The sequence below is a fragment of the Muscardinus avellanarius genome (assembly GCF_963383645.1).
Source record: "Muscardinus avellanarius genome assembly, chromosome: 16".
Taxonomy (NCBI): Eukaryota; Metazoa; Chordata; class Mammalia; order Rodentia; family Gliridae; genus Muscardinus; species Muscardinus avellanarius.
The window spans coordinates 2072000-2091219 of NC_137802.1; the positions used below are offsets into that span (position 1 = coordinate 2072000).

Sequence of the window (19220 nt, forward strand, 5' to 3'; positions counted from 1 at the left end):
AAAGAATAGGTTTGGGGGTGTAGCTCAGAAGTAGAATGCCCCTGTGTTCAATCCCTGGTACTGTAAAATGGAGGGAAAAAGAAAGTAAGTAAGTAAGAAAGGAAGGAAGGAAGGAACCAGGAACTCAAAGTTGGAAAGAAAAGAAAGAGGGGGGAATGCAGGCCTCCCAGGAGGGGTCTGGCACCTCCATGCCCACGGTGCCTTGGTCGCAGACGCCCCTCGACTCGGGGCAGGCTCCCCCGCGCAGCGAGGTCCCTGCGGCCGCCCCCCCCCGCCGACACCGGCTCACCAGCAGGGCCGCTCGGTTGTAGACGTGCTCGAAGGCGGGGGGCAGCGGGATCTCCTCGATACGGAAGGTGACCCCGGAGAAGCTGAGCTGGCGCGCGATGTACATGCCGCTGACCTTCATGTCCATGGCCACGATCTCCATGGCGCCCACGCCCCTGTGGACAGGTGCAGGTAAGCTCCCCCACTGCACAGCCACGGGGCGCTCGGACAGGATTCAGAGCCTATCTCTTTAGGTGTATGAGGAGATCGAACTCAGGGCCATTTTACCACCGAGCTACACTCCCAGCCTTTTTTTTTTTTTTTTTTTTAGTACTGGGGGTGGAACCCAGGGGCTTTCCTACCTCCAGGCTACACTCCCAGACCTTTTTTTATATTTTATTTGGAAACGGGGTCTCACTGAGTTGCTGAGAGCCTCACTAAGTAGCTGAGGCTTGCTTTGAACCTGTGCGGTCCTCCTGTCTCAGCCTCCCAAGCGCTGGGATTCCAAGTGTGCACCGCCATGCCTGGCACTCCCAACCCTTTTTATTTTTAATTTTGAAACAGGGTCTGAGTGGCTGGCAATCTCACTATGGTCTCACTGAGGGTGGCCTTGAACCTATGATCCTCCTGTGTCAGCCTCCCAAGTACTAGGCTTATAGGCATGTGCCACCACGCCCAGCTGTGAGTCATAGCTTAACTTTTTTGGGGCACTGGGGACTGAATCCAGGGGCATTCTACTTCTGAACTACATCCCCAGCCCTATTTTTATTTATTTACTTACTTATTTATTTATTTATTTTTGTGGGTCTGGGGATGGAGCCCAGGGTCATTCTACCTCTGAGCTACACCTCCTGCCCTGTTTTTTATTCTTTATTTTGAAAAAGGGCCTCACTAAGTAGCTGAGGCTGTCCAGGAACCGCGATCCTCCTGTCTCAGCCTCCCGAATGCTGGGATGACCAGCATGCACCCCCACGCCCAGCTATTTTGCAGGTGGACTGGGGTGCCCGCCAAGAGGCCTGGAGCGGCAGGCTGGACCCTTGCCCCCCACAGGCAGGGCCGGAGCCTCACCTCTTTTCGATGGTGTGCAGAAACTCCTCGAAGGTCCGGAAGGGCGTGCCCTCGCCCCAGATGCCCAGGCGGCTCATGTAGATCATATTGCGGGGCTCGGAGGCACCTGCGCGGGGTGTGGGCAGCAGGGCAGTCAGCGCCTTCGGACCCGGTCGGCCGGCGGCTGCTGCGTCTGCGCCCCTTGGAGGCCGGGTGGGGTTCTGGGGCCCAGGACATGACCCTAGGGTATCTGGGGTGGGGAGGAGGTGAAGGGGCCTGAGGCTCTTGGCAACTCCCTCAGGCCAGGGGGCAGCCACTGGGGCTGGCCAGAGTGACGGGCAAAGGAGAGGCCCTGCCGGGGAAGGTACGGCTGGTGGAGCCCGTCTTTGCCCGACGCGGCAGGGGTGGGCCGGGCGTGAGCAAGGGCTGTGAGCGCGTGCGGCGAGCCCACCTGTGGCGCTGGCGTAGACCACCCTGGCCAGGGGCAGCTTGTTCTGCAGGTCCAGGACGGCCTTGCCCATCTTGGTGGAGCTGGCGTTCTTGGCCTTGTGGCACTCGTCAAACACGATCTGGGGTGGCATGGGTTAAGGACTGTTCTGGAAGGATGGTGGGCAGCCCCAGCGTCAGATGCTCAAAAGCCACAGGAAGGGTGGTCTGACCAGGAGGGGGCTTTGGGTGTGAGGCCCGCCGCGCAGCTGCTGGGCAGCGTGTCCTGAAGGCTTTGGTAGGTTAAAAATGGCGTTGAGAGCCGGGCGTGGTGGCGCACGCTTGTCATCCCAGCATTTGGGAGGCTGAGACAGGAGGATCGCGGTTCGCGGCCAGCCTCAGCTAGTTAGCGAGGCCCTCTGCAACTCAGTGAGACCCGGTTTCAAAACAAAGAATAAAAAATAAGGTTGGGGGTGTAGTTCAGAGGTGGACTGGTCCTCAGGATGACCGCAAAATAAATAAATAAATAGAAAAGATAACAATGGCATGGTCATGGGCTCGGCAGCAAGCGGACAGGAGAGCTACTGGCCAGCTTCAGACCGTGTGGAGACACCGCAGCCCTGCAGGAGGTGGGAGGTGTCCAATCTGGGTTTCAGAGTGTGTGTGTGTGTGTGTGTGTGTGTGTGTGTGTGTGTGTAAGCGCGTGTGTACTGGGGATTAAGCTCAAAGACGTTTTGTTTGGACACAGAGTCTCGCTGGGCTATTGAGAGTCTCGCTGAGTTGCTGAAGCTGTCCTCGAACCTGCAATCCTCCTGTCTCGGCTCCCAAATACTGAGATTACAGGCCTGTGCGCCACCACGCCCAGCTTGGGTTTCCCTTTTTTTTTATTTTTTTTGGCACTGGGGGTGGAACTCAGGGGATTTCTATCTCCAGGCTATACTCCCAGACCTATTTTATACTTTATTTGGAAACAGGGTCTCACTGAGTTACTGAGAGCCTCACTAAGTAGCTGAGGCTGGCTTTGAACCTGCGCCATCCTCCTGTCTCGGCCTCCCAAGCGCGGGGATTTCAAGCGTGCGCCACCACGCCCGGCCTGGGTTTCACTTCTTGTACCTACTGGGAACCAAATGTGACCCCATGTTGGCTAGGCGTGGTGGCCATACCTATGGTCCCAGTGACTTAGGAGGTCAAGACAGGAGGTCACAAGTTTCAAGGCCAGCCTGGGCAACTCAGCAAAACCCTGCCTCAAAGAGAGTCGGGCTAGTGTGGCCCTGTTCCAACAAAAAGTAACAAGGGTTGGGGTACAGTCTAGAGGTAGAATGCCCCTGGGTTCAATCCCCAGTAACACACACACACACACACACACACACACACACACACACACACACACGCCAATGTGGTGGTATACATCTATAATCCTAGTGCTTGACAGGCTGAGACAGGAGGATCACAAGTTCAAGGATGGCCTCAGGAACTTAGGGAGACTTTCAACAACCTAGTAAGATCCTATTTCAAATCAAAAACATAAGGGCTGGGGCCTAGCATGGTGGCGCACGCCTGTAATCCCTGCGCTTGGGAGGCTGAGACAGGAGGATCGCACAAGTTCAAAGCCAGCCTCAGCTACTTAGTGAGGCTCTCAGCAACTTTGTGAGACCCCGTTTCCAAATAAAATATTTTTTAAAAGGGCTGAAGTATAGCCCAGAGGTAGAAAAGCCCCTGGGTTCCACCCCCAGTGCCACCAAAAAAAAAAGGGGGGGGCTGGGGTAAACCTGGGTGTGGTGGCACACACTTGTAATCCTAGTACTTGGGAAGCGGAGACAGGAGGATCCCAAGTTCCCCGGCCAGCCTCAGCTACTTAGTGAGGCCCTCTGCAACTTAGTGAGAGACTGTTTCAAAATAAAGAATAAAAAAATCAGTCTGGGGGTGTAGCTCAGAGGTAGAATGCCTCTGGGTCCCATCCCTAGTACCAAGTAAATATATAAATAGAAATAAAAAAGGGCTGGCAGTGTAGCTCGGGGTAGAGTGCTCGAGTGCTCCAGGTTCCTTCCTAGCACCATTAGAAAAAGAAGAAAGAGAGACACTCTAGGAGAACACGTGAAGAGGCTCTAGATCATTTTTTTTTTGGCAGTAGTGGGGATTGAACCCAGGAAAACTCTATACCCAAGCTACACCCCCAGCCATACACACACACACACACACACACACACACGAATTATTTATTTTACTTGAAACAGGGCCTCACTAAGTTGCATTGGGCCTCCCTTAGTGGCCGAGGCTGGCCGTGAACCTGCGACCCTCCTGTCTCAGCCTCCTGCGTACTGGGGTGACGCACGCGCCACCGCGCCCACCCGCTCTTGATATTCCAAGGAAAGGGTGAGTCATGGGCACTGTGCACATGCAGGCCGAGGAGAGGAAAGCCGGGCGTGGTGGGCACACTTGTCATCCCCGCACTTGGGAGGCTGAGACAGGGGATCACACAGGTTCGAAGCCAGCCTCAGCTACTTAGTGAGGTTCTTGGCAACTCGGTGAGACCCTGTTTCCAAATAAAGTATAAAATAGGTCTGGGAGTATAGCCTGGAGGTAGAAAGCCCCTGGGTTCCAACCCCAGTACCACCAAAAAAAAAAAAAAAAAAAAAAAAAAAATGAAAAGGCCGAGGAGAAGAAAACAGGAAAATCCAGCGAGTGAGCGGGACGAGCCACCGGCCGCGAGCCTGGCGCGGGCCCTTCTGCTGGCCCTGGCTGCAGAGCGGCCTCCGGCCACCGCACACTCTCCAGTGGCTCCCGGGCCCGCCTGGAAGCCCTGCACTGCTCTGTGCTTCCATGTGGAAGGGAAGGAGGGGCGCCCCGAGCGCCAGCCTCGGAGACAGTCACCCACTTCTGGGAACTTCCGAAGAGCCAAAGCCCCAAAGCCAAAAATCGGGGCTATTTATAACCCGGGCTGGAAGCCACAGGAAGGCCCCGGGAGGGCAGGCTGCGGAGCCGGTCACCACGGGGCGGGGGCGGAACCCAGAAAGCCGGCCTGGAGGTGGAAGCCTGGCGAGGGCAGCCAGTGGCAGCTGCTTGGGCCGGGGAGTCGGGGACCACGGGGCCACTGGGATGCGGTGAGAAGAGCCAGAGAAGCCTGGGGGTGTCGGGTCTGACCTGGTGGAAGACAAGGTCATGTAAAACCTCAAGGGAGCTGGTGGAGAGGAAAGCAAGGGACAAAAGGAAGGAGAGAAGGAAGAAGGAGCGGGTGGACACCTGTCATCCCAGTGACGTGGGAGGCTGAGGCACGAGGATCTAGGAATCTTGGCAAGACCCTGTCTCAAAATTAAAATAAAATAGGCCGGGCGTGGGGGCGCACGCCTGTCATCCCAGCATTCGGGAGGCTGAGACAGGAGGATCCCGGTTCAAGGTCAGCCTCAGCTACTACTTAGTGAGGCCCTGTGCAACCAGAGACCCTGTTTCCAAATAAAAAATAAAAACGAGGGCTGGGGGTGTAGCTCAGAGCAGAATGCCTCTGGTTCCATCCCTAGTACTGCAAAAATAAATAAATTAAATAAAATAGAATCCACAGTGGACACTGCCCACGGGCTCTCCCAGGACAGGTGGCATCCTGCCCGCACCAAGGAGCCTGGGACGGGGACGCTGCCCCCCACGCTGCCTCGTGGCAGCCCTGCCTGTGGGGTACGCAGTGGCCACAGCCCCAGTTGTGCGGTCACCCACCGCCCAGCTTGTCGGGGAGACCGGCTGTGGGGACAGGGTGAGGAGCCGCTCCGCAGGGTCCCCGCGGCCTCAGGATACCACGCCGTCGAAGGCCTCCCCGCACCACTGCAGGATCTGCCGCAGCCGTGTGCGGTGCTGCCCGCCTGCCTGGCTCTCCCCGATCAGGGCCGAGTAGGTGGCGAAGAGGACGCCCTCTGAGGTAGAGTTGTCGCCGTACTTGATCTGTGGGCACACGGGAGCAGGCGCTAGCACGCGGCAGGCCCCAGTGCGGCCCGGGGTGGGGACGCGGCCGGCTCACCTTGCTGAGCGCGTGCACGGCGATGCCAGGGGCCTCGATGTCCCGCAGGTCGCGCTCCGCGTCGTACTTGAGGTCGTTGGAGACGCTGAACCTGGAGGCGGGGCGCCGGCGGTCAGCGGTGGCCGGTGTGGCCCCGCACCCCGGCCGCCCGCCCGCCCGGCAGTGCTCACCACAGGGCCTTCTTCCGGCCGCGCAGGTAGTTCTCCACGATGATGCCCGCCACCGTGCGGCCCTTGCCCACGCCCGCCCCGTCGCCGATGAGGAAGCCTGCGCGCTGTCCGCTGGGCAGCAGGACCTCGTGTTGCTGCGGCCAGAGGGGGCGGTCAGGCCTGGGTGCCTGCCAGCCCCCCGGGCAGGGCAGGGCGGGGGTAGGGCATCACCTGGCAGGCGTAGGTGATGGCTTCCAGCTGCAGGGCAGACAGGGCCCCGCTGTCCGAGGTGGGCAGCGCCAGGGTATAGGTGATGTCTGGCGGGGGGACACTGGACAGGGTGCTGGTCTCCACCACACGGTCAGGGTGCTGCTTCCCGATCCTGGCTGCAGGGTCAGGGCCAGGTCAGGGAAGCTGTGGTCAACAGTGCAGGGCGGGGCCGGGAGGTCGCACCAACCCCGCAGGCAAGGCCCCACAAGACCCCCACGAGACCCCTATACAATCCCTCCAAGCCCCCACAAGACCCATATAGGCCGGTTCCGGTCCTTCCCCTGCACCGAACCTGGACTTTTTTTTTTTTTGGTATTGGGGATTGAACCCAGGGGCATTCTACCTCTGAACTACACTCCCAGCCCAATTTTATTTTTATTTGGAAATGGGGTCTTGCTAGGTTAATGAAAGTCTCACTACTTGCTGAGACTGCCCTCAAATCAGTGATCCTCCTGTCTCAGCCTCCCAAGTACTGAAATTACAGGTCTGTGACATCAGGCCTGGCTGGACTTTTTTTTGTGGTACTAGGGATGGAACCCAGGGCATTCTACTTCCAGGATACCCCTGCCCTATTTTTGTGTGTGTGTGTGGTACTGGGGATGGAACCCAGGGGCATCCTACCTCCGAGCTACACCCCCAGCCATATATATATATATATATATATATATATATATATATATACACACACATATATATATATATGTGTGTGTATATATATATATATATATATATATATTTTATTCTTTATTTTGAAACAGGGTCTCACTGAGTTGCTGAGGTCCTCACCAGTAGCTGAGGCTGTCCTTGAACCGCAATCCTCCTGTCTCAGCCTCCCAAATGCTGGGATTACAAGCGTACACCACTATGCCCGGCTCCTTATTTTATTTATTCATTTATTTTTGCGGGTCTGGGGATGGAATCCAGGGGCATTCGACCTCCGAGCTACACCCCAGCCCTATTTTTATTCTGTATTTTGAAACAGGGTCTCACTAAGTTGCAGAGGGCCTCACTAAGTAGCTGAGGCTGTCCGCGAGCTGCAACCCTCTGGCCTCAGCCTCCCTAATGCTGGGATTTCAAGCCTGGCTCCCGACTCCTCATTTTGAAACAGGGTCTCAGTAAATTGCCGAGGCTGACCTCCAACCTGCATCCTCCTGCCTCAGCCTCCTATGTACTAGGGTTATAGGAGACCGGCCCTGGTCTGAGGTGGTCGGGGGCTGTGCGGGGCGTCCCACGGTGGGAGGGAGGGCGTGTGGTGTCCTGTACCCCGCGGGGTACTCACACTTGGACGGCACGTAGTCGGCGTACGTCTCTGCGTGGCCCAGCTCCTCGGCCTCCTCCTCATCCTCGTCCTCGTCCTCGGGCTGGCTCTGCGACTGTGGAGTGGGAAGGGGGTCCTGGGCTGCCCTCTGGACCGGCCTCCCCGGGGTCCCACCCACTGCCAGCTCTTCCTCGACCTCCCCCAGGTGCTAGCTCTCCCAGCCTCCCTCACACACGCTCTTAGCGGCCTGAGCTTTCTCTGCGAGCGTAGGTGGTGGGGATTGAATCCAGGGGCACGCTGCCTCCGAGCCTTAATCCCAGCCTTTTCCCCCTGCAGTACTGGGGAAGGAACCCAGGGGCATTCTAGAGCCCCTGTGAGCTACACCCCCAGCCCTATTTTTTACTTCACTACTTTTTATTTTTTTATACAGGAGATGGAACCTGGGAGCTTTCTACCTCTGGGATATACTCCCAGATCTATTTTATATTTTTATTTGGAAACAGGGTCTCACTAAAGTGCTGAGAGCCTCACTAGGTCAAAATAAGAATCTGCCAAGATTTTAGGCTTGTGCCAGGGCCAATGGATGGCATAGGAGCCTGCCATGAAACAAGGCCACTACTGGGATCTCCGAGGCTGGGATAGGGGCCTGACAAGTGTTTAGGCTGAGGCTGGGGCCAGTGTCCAGCCTCAGAATCTGCCATAAGGCAAGGCCGGGGCTGTGTATTCTGAGGCTATGATTAGAGTGTGCCGTGGGGTGAGGCCAGTGCCAGGCCAATGGCCAGAATCGGAGCCTGCCATAAGGCAAGACGGGCTGGGACCCCGAAGCCAAGATAAGAGTGTGCCGAGGGGTTAGGCCAGTGCTGGGGCCAATGGCCGGCATCGGAGTATGCCATTAGTCAAGGCCGCTACTGTGATCTCCGAGCCTCACTAGGTAGCTGAGGCTGGCTTCGAACCCCTGCGATCCTCCTGTCTCCCAAATACTGGGATTATAAACGTGCCCCACTACGCCCGACCTTATTCTTTATTTTGAAACAGGGTCTCACTGAGTTGCAGAGGGCCTCGCTAAGTAGCTGAGGCTGGCCAAGAACCATGATCCTCCCGTCTCAGCCTCCCAAATGCTGGGATTACAAGCGTGCGCCACCACGCCCGGCTTTACTCTTTATTTTGAAACAGGGTCTCACTAAGTTGCAAAGGGCCTCGCTAAGTATTGGAGGCTGGCTGTGAACCTGTGATCCTCCTGTCTCAGCCTCCTGAATGCTGGGATGACAAGCGTGTGCCACCACGCCCAGCTATTTTTATTTATTTGGAAATAGGGTCTCGTTGAGTAGCTGAGGCTAGCCTCGAACCTGCAATTCTCTTGTCTCAGCCTCCCAAGCACTGGGACTACAGGTGTGCCCACCACGCCCTGCCCTACCTGAGCATCTGAAATCCCTTCCCTGGTCCCTGGGGAAGGGATGGGGCCCCCTGCCAGGCTCACCTGGTAGCTGAGGAGAAGCGGAGTGCTGGGGAGGGAGGTCACAGGGTCCTCGAGGCCCAAAAATGGCCCGGTGGGCAGGTACGGCTGGAGGGGAGAGCCAGACATGAGCTGAGGTTTCTGGGGTGGCCGGGCCTCTGCCACTCTGACCCTGGCGGGCGCTAGGGCCAATACACCGCCTCCTCCTGCTGCTGCTGCTGCTGCCTGGGGAAGGCACTCTGGTTTTTTTTTCTTTTTTGGTGGTAGGTACTGGGGTTGGAACCCAGGGGCATTCTACCCTTAAGCTATACTTATAGCTTGATTTATTTATTTACTTACTTATTTATTTGTAGTGCTGGGGATTGAACCCTGGGGCATTCTACCTCCGAGCTATACGCCCAGCCCTAGTTTTTATTATTTATTTTTTGAAGCAGGGTCTGAGTTGCAGAGGGCCTCACTAAGTAGCTGAGCCATTCGTGAACTGCGCTCCTCCTGTCTCAGCCTCCCAAATGCTGGGCTCACAAGCGTGCGCCACCACGCCCGGCTTTTATCATTGATTTTGAAAGAAGGTCTTGCTAAATTGCTGAAGGTCTCACTAAGTTGCTAAGGGGGGTGCGGTCTTGCTAAGTAACTGAGGCTGGCTTTGAACCTACGATCCTCCTATCTCAGCCTCCCAAGTACCGGGACAACAGGCTTGTGTCTCTGCACCCAGCAAGATGGTCCTAGTTTCTTTTTCTTTTTCTTTTGCGGTACTGAGGATGGAACCCAGGGGCATTCCACCTCCTACGCCCAGCCCTATTTTTTATTTTTATTTATTTATTTATTTATTTATTTATTTATTTATTTATTTATTTATTTTGGTGGTACTGGGGTTCCTGGAAGCCCTTCTGCCTCCGGGCTACACTCCCAGACCTATTTTTACATTTTTATTTGGAAACAGGGTCTCCTAAGCCAGCGCGCGCGGCTGGCTTCGAACATGCGCGATCCTCCTGTTTCCGCCTCCCAAGCGCGGGGATTACAAGTGTGCGCCACCACGCCCGGCTTATTTTTTATTTTGAAACAGGGTCTCACTGAGTTGCAGAGGTCCTCACTACGTAGCTGAGGCTGGCTGCAAACTGTGATCCTCCTGTCTCAGCCTCCCGAATGCTGGGATTATAAGCGTGCGCCACCATGCCTGGCAAAGATGTTCCTAGTTCTGATTAGCAATCCTCCAGGCCCTGGGCCCAGGAGGAGTGGCAGAACAGGACCCAGATAAGCCCTTCTGGGCTGGGGCCCAGAGCGTGACAGGCCCCGGCGGTGCACAGGAGAGCGGGGACGGGGGTGGAGCAGGACTGTCTCAACACGTTGGGCCGGGCCCTGTAGGCCGGGCTGCAGCACTCTCATTCCGGAGCAGCCTGGCCCCAGCCCTTGCGGCCAGTTAATATGCCATCTGGCGGCTGAGGGTCTGTCTGCACTCCCTGGACTTTGCCCTGGGGATGGGAGTCCCAAGCTTTCTCCAGGGGAGCAGGCTAGAACACTCTCACCCCGCGACCAGAGGAACAAACTGTCCCCAACCACACGAAAAAACATCATTGGGGCCCTGTATGGTGTGTGTGTGTGTGTGTGTGTGTGTTACCAGGGATTGGACCTGGAACATTCTACCTATGAGCTCCACCCCTCAGCCCTGTTTTATTTTTAAATTTTGAAACAGGGTCTCACTAAGTTGCTGAAGCTGGCCTTGAACCTGCGATCCTCCCGTGTTAGCTTCCCAAGTAAAGGGATTACAGGCATATGCCACCATGCCCAACTCCGGTGATTTTTTTTTTTTTTGGTATGTGTGTATGTGGTGCTGGGTAGTGAACCTAGGGGCATGTTATCTCTGAGCTAACCCTGAATCCTATTTTATTTTTTGTTTGGGAAAAGGGTCTAATTAAATTGCTAGGGATGGCCTCAAAACTGAAACCGTCCTCTCAGCCTCCTAAGTACTCTGACTATAAAGCGTGTACCATCACATCTGGCTCCAAAGATTTTTTTTGGGTGCTGAACCCAGTATTGAAGCCAGAAGCACTGTACCTCTGAACAACATACCCAGCGTGCACGCGCGCTCTCTCTCCCCCATAATGTGTATGTGTGTGTATATACATATATGTATATATATATATATATATATATATATATATATGTGTAATATATGTGTATATACATATGTTATTTTTTTTGCGGGTCTGGAAATGGAACCCAGAGGCATCTGACCTCCGAGCTACACCCCCTGCCCTATTTTTTATTCTTTTTTTTTGGTGGTCCTGGGGTGGAACCCAGAGGTTTTCTACCTCCGGGTTATACTCCCAGACCTATTTTCTATTTTATTTGGAAACAGGGTCTCACTAAGTTGCTGAGAGCCTCACTAAGTAGCTGAGGCTGGCTTCGAACCTGTGCGATCCTCCTGTCTCAGCCTCCCAAGCACAGGGATTACAAGCGTATGCCACCACGCCCGGCCTATTCTTTATTTTTGAAACAGGGTCTCACTGAGTTGCAGAGGGCCTCACTAAGTAGCTGAGGCCGTCTGCAAACCACAATCCTCTGGTCTCAGCCTCCAGAATGCTGGGATTATAAGCATGTGCCACCATGCCCAGCTATATATATTATTATTTTTTTGGCGGAGGTAGTACTGGTGTTCCTGGAAACCCTTCTACCTCTGGGCTACACCCCCAGACACCCATTTTTTATATTTTTATTTGGAAACAGGGTCTCTTAAGCCAGCGCGGCTGGCTTTGCACCTGCGGGATCCTCCTATCTCCGCCTCCCAAGCGCGGGGATTACAAGCGTGCGCCACCACGCCCGGCTATACATATATTATTTTTTTAACAATCTTACTAAGTTGCAGAGGCCCTCATGAAGTAGCTGAGACTGGCCGAGAATTTGCATCCTCTTGTCTCAGCCTCCCAAGTACTGTGATTCCAAGCATGTACCACCACACCCTACCCTAAATAATTTTTTGTGTGTGGTACTGAGGATTGAACCCAGGGGCATTCTACCTCTGAGCTCCAACCCCAGCCCTAATTTTTTATTCTTCATTTTGAAACAGGGTCTCACTAAGTTGCGGAGGGCCTCACTAAGTAGCTGAGGCTGGTCAAGAACCTGTGATTCTCTGGACTCAGCCTCCCAAGTACTGGGATTACAAGCATGAGTCACCACACCCGACTTTCCAAAGACTTCTGAAAGAGAGACCAGGCTGGGCGTGGCGGTGTGCATGCCTGTAATCCCATTTCTTGGAAAAGTGATTCAGGAGGATCCCAGGTTTGAGGTCAGTCTCGGAAACTTAGTGAGACCCTGTTCATCGAAATTAAAATAGGGTTGGGGAAGCCAGGCGTGGTGGCGCACGCTTGTCATCCCAGCATTGGGGAGGCTGAGTCAGGAGGATCGCGGTTCGTGGCCAGCCTCAGCTACTTAGTGAGGCCCTTTGCAACTCAGTGAGACCCTGATTCAAATTAAAGAATAAAAAATAGGGCTGGGGGTGGAGCTTGGAGGTCCAATGCCCCTGGGTTCCATCTCCAGTACTGCAAAAAATAAAATAAAATAGCTTTGGGGGGTACACTTGGAGGTAGACTGTCCCTGGGTTCGATTCCTAGTACTAAAAAAAAAAAAGAAAAAGAAAAAAATGAAAGAAAACTAGAAAGGAGAAAGGAAAATTGAGAGCCAGCTAGAGTCACGTCCAGGGAGGCTGTGCGTCCGTAAGCAATCCTCCTGCTGTTTTCTTTCTTTCTTTCTTTCTTTTTTTTAATTAACAGAAAGCCAAACAGTGGCGGCCTGGGTTCCTGGAAGGCTGAGTCACGTTCCGGGACAGACAGTGGGGCAACCGAGTGCTGGGTTTCGGCTGCCCTCACGCTCCCACTGCCGCCCAGCGGGCCCGGGGCGGGGTGGGCAGTGCCTGCTGGGCCCGAGAAGGGGCTTCCTGTCCCCTGGGCCCTGTGCCCGCCGGCGCCAGCTCTGCTGTGCGGCCAGACCCTGCGGGAGGTGTGGGCCGGGCCACCAGCCGCGGGCCTCCCCTGCGCTCATAACTTACAACCCCGAGTCTAGAAGGTTTGTTCTGGCAGAAGTCCCTGGAAAGAAAGGCCTGGCTGCGGTCCCCTCGGGAGCGCTGAACTTAGGGGCCAGCGGTTCTCTGGGGCGGCGCCCTGGGCACGGCAGGGTGTGAGCAGTGGAGGCCTGTGCCCACTGCCTGCCAGCGGCTCTCCCGGTTGTGATGGCCAGACATGACCTCAGACACTGCCCGGGGCTCCCTGGGGGGCTCCCTGGGGGAAGGATTAGTTCCCCAAACCACTTCTGGACCTGGTGAAGCTGTCTTTGGGGACGGGGCGGCTGTGACGCAGCACAGAACAGGGCGAGAAGGCGCCACAGATACTCAGGAGGAGGACGTGGCCGGGCTGGCGAGGCCTGGGCTGTGGGGAAGTGTCCCCGGCCCTTGGCCATGCGGGACCCTTGGCTGACGGCCTTCTCCGCGCCCCACTTGCGAGAGCAGACGCCCCGCGGGGACGCCGGGGGCACTGACCTTATCATGGGTAGACGGGGTGGTGCTCACGTCCCAGATGGTGGGCACCTGGCTGAGGCTGTCTGCTGGGAGGAAATCTGGCGTATCTGCAATGTCCGACAGGGAATCGATGGACGAGGAGAAGATGGAGGCGTTAGACAGGTCCTCGAGGTATGGAGAGTCCTGGAAGACAGGCTCAGGTGAGGCAGAGGCCAGGTGTGCACCGACGGGCAGACAATAAACCACACAGTCTATCACACGGTGGAATATTACTCAGCCATGGAAAGGAATGAGGCTTCGACACAGTACAACGTGGATGGACCTTGAGAACATGCTTGGTGAGAAGCCAGACACAAAGGCCACACAGCGTGTGATTCTGTGACATGGAGCGTCCAGAACAGGGGAATTCAGGGATGGGAATGGCGGTTAGGTGCTGGGGCGGAACAGGTGTGCGGCGACCGCTCATGGGGATGGAGTTTCCTACCGGGGGATGAAAATGCTCTAAAACCAACAGGGAGCCGGGCGTGGGGGCGCACGCTTGTAACCCCAGTACTTGGGAGGCTGAGACAGGAGGATCACGGTTCGAGGACAGCCTCGGCTACTTAGTGAGGCCCTCTGCAACTCACTGAGACCCTGTTTCAAAATAAAGAATGAAGCCGGGCGCGGTGGCCCATGCTTGTAATCCCAGCACTTGGGAGGCTGAGACGGGAGGATCACGCAGGTTCGAAGCCAGCCTCAGCTACTGAGTGAGGCTCTCAGCAACTTAGTGAGACCCTGTTTCCAAAAGAAATATAAAAAAGGTCTGGGAGTATAGCCCGGAGGTAGAAAGCCCCTGGGTTCCACCCCCAGTACCACACACACACACACAAAAATAAATAAATAAATAAATAAATAAATAAATAAATAAATAAATAAAATAAAATAAAAATAAAACCAACAGTGAGCCAGGCGTGGTGGCGCATGCTTGTAACCCCAGTACGTGGGAGGCTGAGACAGGAGGATCGCACAGGTTCGAAGCCAGCCTCAGCTACTTAGTGAGGCTCTCAGCAACTTAGTGAGACCCTGTTTCCAAATAAAATACAAAATAGGTCTGGAGTGTAGCCCGGAGGTAGAAAAAAAAAAAAAGAATGAAAAATAAGGCTGGGGTGGGTAGCTCAGAGGTAGCATGCCCCTGGGTTCCATCCCAGTACCACGTCTATGAATATGCCAATGCCACTGAGGAGCATTCTTTATTCTTTTGGTACCGGGGATCTTGAGCCCAGGGGTGTCGTACCTTCAAGCTAAGTCCTCGAGCCCTCCATTTTATTTGTGGTAGCAGGGACTGACTCAGGGGCGTTTCTACCTTCAACCTACACCCCCGGCCTGACTTTATTTCTTATTTGGAAATAGGGTCTCACTAGGTTGCTGAGAGCCTCGCTGAGTGGTTGAGGCCGGCTTCGCACGAGATCCTCCTGTCTCAGCCTCACAAGTGCTTTGATTACAAGAGTGTGCCAACCACACCTAGCTCAATGTACTCATTCAAAGCATGCAATTCAGCCCGGCGTGGCGGGCACGCTTGCGGTCCCCGCGCTGGGAGGCGGAGACGGGAGGATCGCGCAGGCTCGAAGCCAGCCTCAGCTACTGAGTGAGGCTCTCGGCAGCTTAGTGAGACCCTGTTTCCAAATAAAATAGAAGACAGGTCTGGGAGCATAGCCCAGAGGTAGAAAGCCTCTGGGTTCCACCCTACCACAACCAACCAACCAACAAATAAATAAATAAATAAATAAATAAATAAATAAATAAATAAATACAAACTAGAGCAGGGGGTGTAGCTTGGAGGTCAAATGGCCCTGGGTTCCATCCCCAGACCCACAACCACTAAATAAATAAATAAATAAATAACCTAAGTTCTAGCCGGGTATGGTGGGGCATGCCTGTCATCCCAGTACACAGGAGGCTGAGAAAGGAGGCGCGGAGGTCTGAGACCAACCTCAGCAACTTAGCCAGACTTTCCGCAAACTAAAAAGACCCTATTTCGAAACAAAAAATAAAAAAGGCTGGAGGTGTAGCTTGGAGGTAGAATGCCCCAGAATGTAACCCCGAGTACCCCAACCCCTCCAAACCCTAAGTCCTAGAAGATGGGGCCGGCAGTGGTGGTGGCGGGGCTGCTGCCGCCCCTCACTGGACCTGGCCGCCCAGCCCTGCCCAGGCAGCCAGCACCGCGGCCCACGTGGGACCTGCCCCCCCAGAGGCCCCTGGGTGCGCCCCCTGGGTCTGGCTGCCCTGCGGATCCTCCTCAGTTTGCAGGCAAGGAATCTGCTGGACCCCCCCATCTTCCCAACCCCTCCCGGGACAGAGCTGTGGGCGCAGGAGCCCTGCTGCACTCTTCCTGGGGCTCTGGGCGGCTGGCCGAGGGAGCGCGACCTGCGAGCCCCACGCACAGACCCCCGCTGCATCCTGAGGATGGAGGGGCCAGAGGCCCTGGGCCGTGGGCACGGGCTCCTTGGCGGGGCCGGTGTCCCTGCATGCCAAGGGCACGGGGGGATGGGGGACCCAGCCCCTGGGCACACCCGCTCTGCTGACAGCCTGCTGGAGACTGCTCCCTGCTCTGGGGTGGGGAGGGGCGAGTCCTGCTGGCTGTGCCCTGCTGAGCTGCCTGGGACCTCTGCTGGCCGCCTGGACCCATGGCTATCTGGCCCTCGGAGGCCTGTGTGAGGCTTGGGGAGGTTTGTGTAAAGCTCCAAGGCCTCGAGACGGTGGGGAGGAGTGGGAAGAGGTGCCCTCACTGTACTCTCACACCGGCCCAACAACTCGGTGGGCCATGAGGGTCCTGTCTGGGGAAACCGAGGCTCCCACGGATCACGGGACCCAGACCTTCTCTGGGACGATCCCCTCCCTGGGGGCTGAGGCCCTGGCCAGCATGGCGGCCTTAGCCCACGGGAGGAGCTGGTGCCCGGGAAGGCTGGCATGGCACAGGGGGCTGGCCCTGGTCCTCGGCTCTGCAGCACAGCGGGTGTGCCCAGGAGGTGGCGGAGCAAAGACGCCTTGCAGCAGGGGCCCAAGCAGCATCTGCTGGCTACATGGGCCTGTGTCCAGGCAGAAGGGGCCTCAATTACGCTGCCGCCCCTCCGACTGCGTGGAGAGTGGAGAGCAGGTCTGCGTCTGGCGCTGGGGGGGGGGGGGGTTCCTGGCTGAGCCTCTGTGACAGGCTGGAGCCGGGCAGGGCGCACACTTGTCATCCCAGTACTCGGGAGGCTGAGATAGGAGGACCCCAGTGAAGCCCTCTGCAACTTAGTGAGACTGTTTAAAAATGAAAAATAAAATTGGGCTGGGGGTGTGGCTGGGAGGTAGAATGCCACTAGGTTCAATCCCTAGTACTGCCAAAAAAACCAAAACAAAAACAAAAACAAAAAAAGAAAAAGGCGGTACAGACGGGCGTGGGGACAGTAGCTCCCAGGGAGCCCCCGCTTCGGGCCCGGGGTGGCGCGGCTCTACCAGGCCTGTGGGTCGCAGGGCGGAGCCCCCACGCCCCGATGTGGGCTGCATCGGGGACCCCCCCCCCCGGCCATGAGCATGGGGTGTAAAGGAGACCCGGCCCCCTCATCGGCAAGGGATGCCGCCAGGCAGCGGTGAGGGTCTGCTGAGAGCTCAGACCTGGCCTGGGACAGCAGAGGGGTCTCCTGCACCGCTCCGCCCGACCCTCCCGCCTGGCCCTGAGGAGCAGCCCCGGCGGCCCCAGTGAGGGGCCCTGACCAGACCCTCAGCACATCCAGGGACCCACGGACAAGAACATCTGTGTCCTGGCCGGAAGGAGTTGGGAGGGGGTGTGACAGCTGTTGTCACGAGGGTCCTGATGGGACGTGGGAGCGTGGAGGGGCCCGGGCGAGTGCGGGCTCCAGCAGTCAGTGACCTGGGAGCCGGTGGGGTGGGTGTGACCAGGACACTGGCAGGTCACCCTGGGCGCGAGGCAACACTCAGGCCTCGGATCTGAGGCTGTTCTAAAGACGAGTCCCCTGGAGGCCCTCACCCTCACCATCCATCCCCACCTGGAGCGGGGAGCATGAGATGGGGGCCCAGGGCACCCCAGGGCCGCTCACCACTGGCACCCGGCCCCGCATGTCAGGACCGACCGAGGCCAGCCCCAGGCGACCTCCACTCTGACCCACCGCAGCCTGGTCCACCTTTGCTGCCCCTCAGCCCTTCACCAACGCCCACCCACCCACCCAAGAGCGCAGCCCAGCCCCCGCCCAGCTCGCCTGGGGCCTCATCCCCAGCGTCTGCTCCCCTCCCCCAGACCCCCAAGCGGGCTGGCCACATCCAGCAGTGTGGGGGACCCTGACGGCCAGGTGTTTACACGCTATGGTCATGGCCTCAGGGGAGCCCCAGGCAGGGAGAGGGAGCCGGGCAGGTCCTGGCTCTGGGTCCCCAGGCCACAGCGGAAGATATCCAGGACAGTGGACACACCCCCTCTTGGCCCAGGGAGTGGAGCTCAGAAACAACCCCCCAAACAGGTGCTGCCCAACCCTCCAGGCTCCCGGGAAGCACCCAGGAAAGACAGGGACCCAGTGTTACCCATCCAGTCGGTCTCACCCAGGCCCACCCAGGGCCGGGGAGTCAACAGACACCCCACCAGGCCCCCCAGCCTTCTGCAGCTGGCCCCCGGGGCCAGGGGCCGGGGGGACACTCCCTCCTGTCCTGGACTCCCAGGGCAGGTCCTGCCCCGCCACAGCCCGGGGCTCAGCTCCCAGCCCCAGGAATCCCGGCAGATCCGCACCGGCTGCCAGAAAGGCAGAGGGGAGCCGGCAGCCGCCCAAGCCGCTGGTCTGGCACTCGGGAGCCTGCCGGCGGATCCTGCCCCGGGGCGGAGCGTTACCTTGTTGAGAGCCGCGAACTGCAGGCAGAAGCTCAGCTGGGACATGGCTGGGGAGAGCCGCGGGTCCTCGCGCATGACCGCGCGCGAGGGGCTGGCCCTGCAGCGCTCAGGCCGGCCGCATTTGCATGTTGGTTCAGTCCCCAGCCTCGCGCCTACTTCCTCTAAGGCCGGGGCTGACTTTCAGGAAATGATGCGGGCCTGGTAAGTCAGGGCAATTACTGGCAGAGCGAGGAGAATTACTGTACAGGGCGTACTCCAGCCACAGACGGGCTGTCAACATGCGGCCGGGCCGGGCACACCCTGCCAGCGCCAGCCTCTGGGGCCCAGGTGTGGGGCAAGCCAGGCGGGCACAGCCTCAGTTTCCCCGTGGCTGAGGCGCTGGGCTCTGCTCTGCCTACCCTCTGGCCTGGCAGGAGCCAGCTGCTACCCTGGGAGCGACGGAGAGGCTGGGCCCCAGGAGAAACAGACCCAGGCTGAGCCCCGCAGCCTCCAGGGAACAGCCCATCCCCCCTGGAGGTCTCGTCCCTGCCTCCGCTGGCACTGCCCCCCCCCCGCAGCCCTCCCCCTACAGGGGACTCCACAGGCCGTGGCCAGGTGCGGGCCCCTCCGAGGGGTCTCGCAGGCCGCTTGGCCCCTGCCCAGTTCTCCCTCCAGTGATGCCAGGGGGTCTGGAGCTCGCCCACAGGCTCCCACCCAGGGCAGAGCAGAGCCTGGGTGACCTGAGCCTGCAGGAGCCAGGGCGACCTGAGGGAGGGCGTCTGCTAGGGCAGACAGCGAGCTTTCAGGAGGTGGGCACTGTGCTGTGACCCTGGCCTATGGCCCAGGAGGTCACAGGGCTCCGGGCTGACTGGAGGGGGAGCGGACCAGGAGAGAGGCAGGCGGCACAAACGGGGTGGGATTAGTAGTGCCTGGACTCCTGGGGTGCTTGGACTGGCAGGACCGCCCCCAGGGCTCTGAAGGGGGACCAGGAAGCCCCGCCATCTTGTTG

The 19220-nt window shown here is 57.5% G+C and overlaps 1 protein-coding gene across 1 annotated transcript in view; it reads right to left on the reverse strand.

Annotated features, from left to right (window-relative positions):
* SBNO2 (strawberry notch homolog 2) overlaps nucleotides 1–18277 on the reverse strand; it is a gene marked incomplete at both ends in the record, with an annotated part of 29740 nt that extends 11463 nt beyond the window's left edge. Inside the window, 11 exons of the mRNA XM_080713167.1 lie at nucleotides 290–443; nucleotides 1336–1441; nucleotides 1766–1883; nucleotides 5524–5667; nucleotides 5744–5834; nucleotides 5914–6047; nucleotides 6124–6278; nucleotides 7442–7535; nucleotides 8898–8981; nucleotides 13402–13563; nucleotides 18233–18277. Coding sequence (XP_080569293.1) covers nucleotides 290–443; nucleotides 1336–1441; nucleotides 1766–1883; nucleotides 5524–5667; nucleotides 5744–5834; nucleotides 5914–6047; nucleotides 6124–6278; nucleotides 7442–7535; nucleotides 8898–8981; nucleotides 13402–13563; nucleotides 18233–18277 — 1287 coding nt within the window. The remainder of the gene's footprint in view (nucleotides 1–289; nucleotides 444–1335; nucleotides 1442–1765; nucleotides 1884–5523; nucleotides 5668–5743; nucleotides 5835–5913; nucleotides 6048–6123; nucleotides 6279–7441; nucleotides 7536–8897; nucleotides 8982–13401; nucleotides 13564–18232) is intronic.
* Between the last annotated feature and the right edge of the window lie 943 nt (nucleotides 18278–19220).